Source organism: Anastrepha ludens, chromosome 4 (assembly GCF_028408465.1).
Source record: "Anastrepha ludens isolate Willacy chromosome 4, idAnaLude1.1, whole genome shotgun sequence".
NCBI lineage: Eukaryota > Metazoa > Arthropoda > Insecta > Diptera > Tephritidae > Anastrepha > Anastrepha ludens.
The window spans coordinates 36,077,254-36,079,700 of NC_071500.1; the positions used below are offsets into that span (position 1 = coordinate 36,077,254).

General features: G+C 36.2%; 1 protein-coding gene across 1 annotated transcript; it reads right to left on the reverse strand.

Annotated features, from left to right (window-relative positions):
• Positions 1–426: 426 nt before the first annotated feature.
• On the reverse strand, positions 427–1,642 carry LOC128861388 (uncharacterized). The gene has a single exon (XM_054099507.1). It carries the CDS (start codon positions 1,483–1,485, stop codon positions 748–750), a length of 738 nt encoding a protein of 245 aa, XP_053955482.1. The 5' UTR covers positions 1,486–1,642; the 3' UTR covers positions 427–747.
• Between the last annotated feature and the right edge of the window lie 805 nt (positions 1,643–2,447).

Below are 2,447 nucleotides of genomic sequence, written 5' to 3' on the forward strand. Positions count from 1 at the left end.
GCTTCGGTTTTTGGCTGTTGAGATTTTTATTCCTTTCTCCACATTCTACTAGTTTTCATTGCAAAAGGTTCACAACACCGGATTTAAGCCAATAAATGATTACTCATACGCCATGGCGGTGACGGGCAGCTTTTGTAATCTTACCTGGCAGAAACGCAGATGTGTTGTCACAGAACGTGCAGCTGGAACAAGTTTTTACTTTTTTTTCGGCAATTTTAATTAATGGCCACGTGAGATGAGAAAAAAGCGAAAACGAAAAATCAATAAAACAGCAAACGGACGAATTGTCTTGCAATGTTAATCTTACTATTTAACCGCTTCTTGAGCATAGCATTGCCAGTTAAAGGAATGGTTGAATTATGCAAGCTCAATATGCAGAAAATTGAAGTATTTAACCCGGCGAGCGTAAGGTTAATATTTATTACATTGAGCGTAAGCTGGGTGTAACAAACCCATATATTGAGCTAGATATTTTAATGTGTTCATAATATTTTTATATGTTTTTATTTACTAGTACAATTATGTAATAACCCAAGAACTGATTGGGAAGGAAAAATAAAGCAAACAAATATTTTTAAATCTTTATTTATGAAATTAACAAAAATATTTTCTTTCATTTAAACAAAGTGTAACACTTAGTATTATAATTTTATAAAAAAAAGAAACTAAAAAAAAACAAAACGAATAGCTTTTACTTCTAGCTTATAAAATTAGGAAACATATGAGATCAAAACTTTTACTATATAGTTATTCAGAGTTCTCGTAATCATCTTCAGTTTGAGCGCAATCTTGACACGTGAAAACAGCATGTTCCATACATAAATAGCGATTGCATTTATAACAAGTGTGTTTAGTCTTGCGATCTTTTTTAGTAGGGCATATTTGACATCTCCTGATAGGCTTAGGAACTTTATTTGGAGGTCGTTGTGAGTGTGAGGGTTCATCCACTTGGTCCAGAATTCGTTTGCGAAGCTCTCGGGGTAAATGCTGATTTTCCTTTCTGTTTTGTAAATGTTCTGAAACCAATCCAATACCCAGGTCTCTAAGAAAATTTCGGCGTGACAAATTGCTACTATTATTGGACTTGTAAACTATTATGCTATTTATACCAGCCATGTTCAAAACTGCATAGAAAATCACCATTGGCCAGCGCTTTGTATTTCGCGAAACATCGTAGTTGGTGCACAGCTCATCTACAACATCAACGCCTCCCTTGGTCTGATTATAAAAAATAATCATTTCTGGTTTTTGTGTGCCATTAGTATCAGCAACAACGCTATCATCGTGATGTAATGTTGACATCAACAAAACAACCTTGTTTTTTTTTGGCACATGGGACAATAAAGATATATCCTTTTGAAATCCAAACACTGTGCTGGGGATCTCTCGGTTACGCGTTTGGAGCATCTGACTTGGAATCTCGGGCTTATTTTTTCGAACAGTGCCTGTGCTTGTCAAACGATGTTCTTTCAATAAGTGTAACATCAACGGATAACTGGTAAACCAGTTATCAAAGGTGACATTGCGATTGGTTTTGGAAATTGGAGCCACAAGTCTGTCCACAACATCATAAGCTTTGTTACTGAGAGCGTAAGGGCCTGTTGGTTGTTTTCCTGGGTAAATTTCAAGATTGATGACGTAAAACGACTTTACATCAACCAAGGCATATATTTTCAAGCCATATTTGTTTGGCTTATTGGGCATATACTGGCGAAAACTGCAACGGCCTCGAAACGATGGAAGTTGTTCATCTATAGTTGTATACTCAGATGGTGTATAAACAATTTGGCAATTTGCTACGCACTTCTCGAAAAAAGAACGAATGGCAGCCAAATTATCAGTAGCTTTTCTTTCGCTCCGAGTATTCTTATCATCAAACCGTAAACAGTTTTGAATAAATTGAAATCTCTTCAAAGTCATCGTTGTACTAAAAATCTCAACCCCTGATCCATCACTTATCCACAGATCCTTCAAATTCAGCTTATTTGCTTTGAACTGTCCTGCAAGATACAAGAGACCGATAAAAGCCTTTAATTCTGACGATGACAAGTCTGCCATGATATATTTCTTTACGTGACTATTTTCACAAGCAGTTCTCTTCAGATTTATTTGACTATTTGTGTGTAACAATATTTCTTGCAAAATCTCATCAGTAAGAAAGAGTTTCCAACATTCAACAGCTGTCTTTGCATTTTTGCCAATATCTTTTACGCCCTGCCTTTCCCTTATAATGTTTTCTGATCTCGTACGCACGTTAGACCTTTCTGGTACACTAAACCACTTTGTACCATTCTTTCCAGTAAAATATGGTCTGTTATCATTGCTTTCACGTTCTTCAGATCCCTCAGCTTCGTTTTCTTCCTCATTCGGTAATCCTACCTCTTGTTCCGAATCACTTTCAGAGCTTCTTTGGCCAACATTATCAATTTCGAAGTCACTACCAGAAT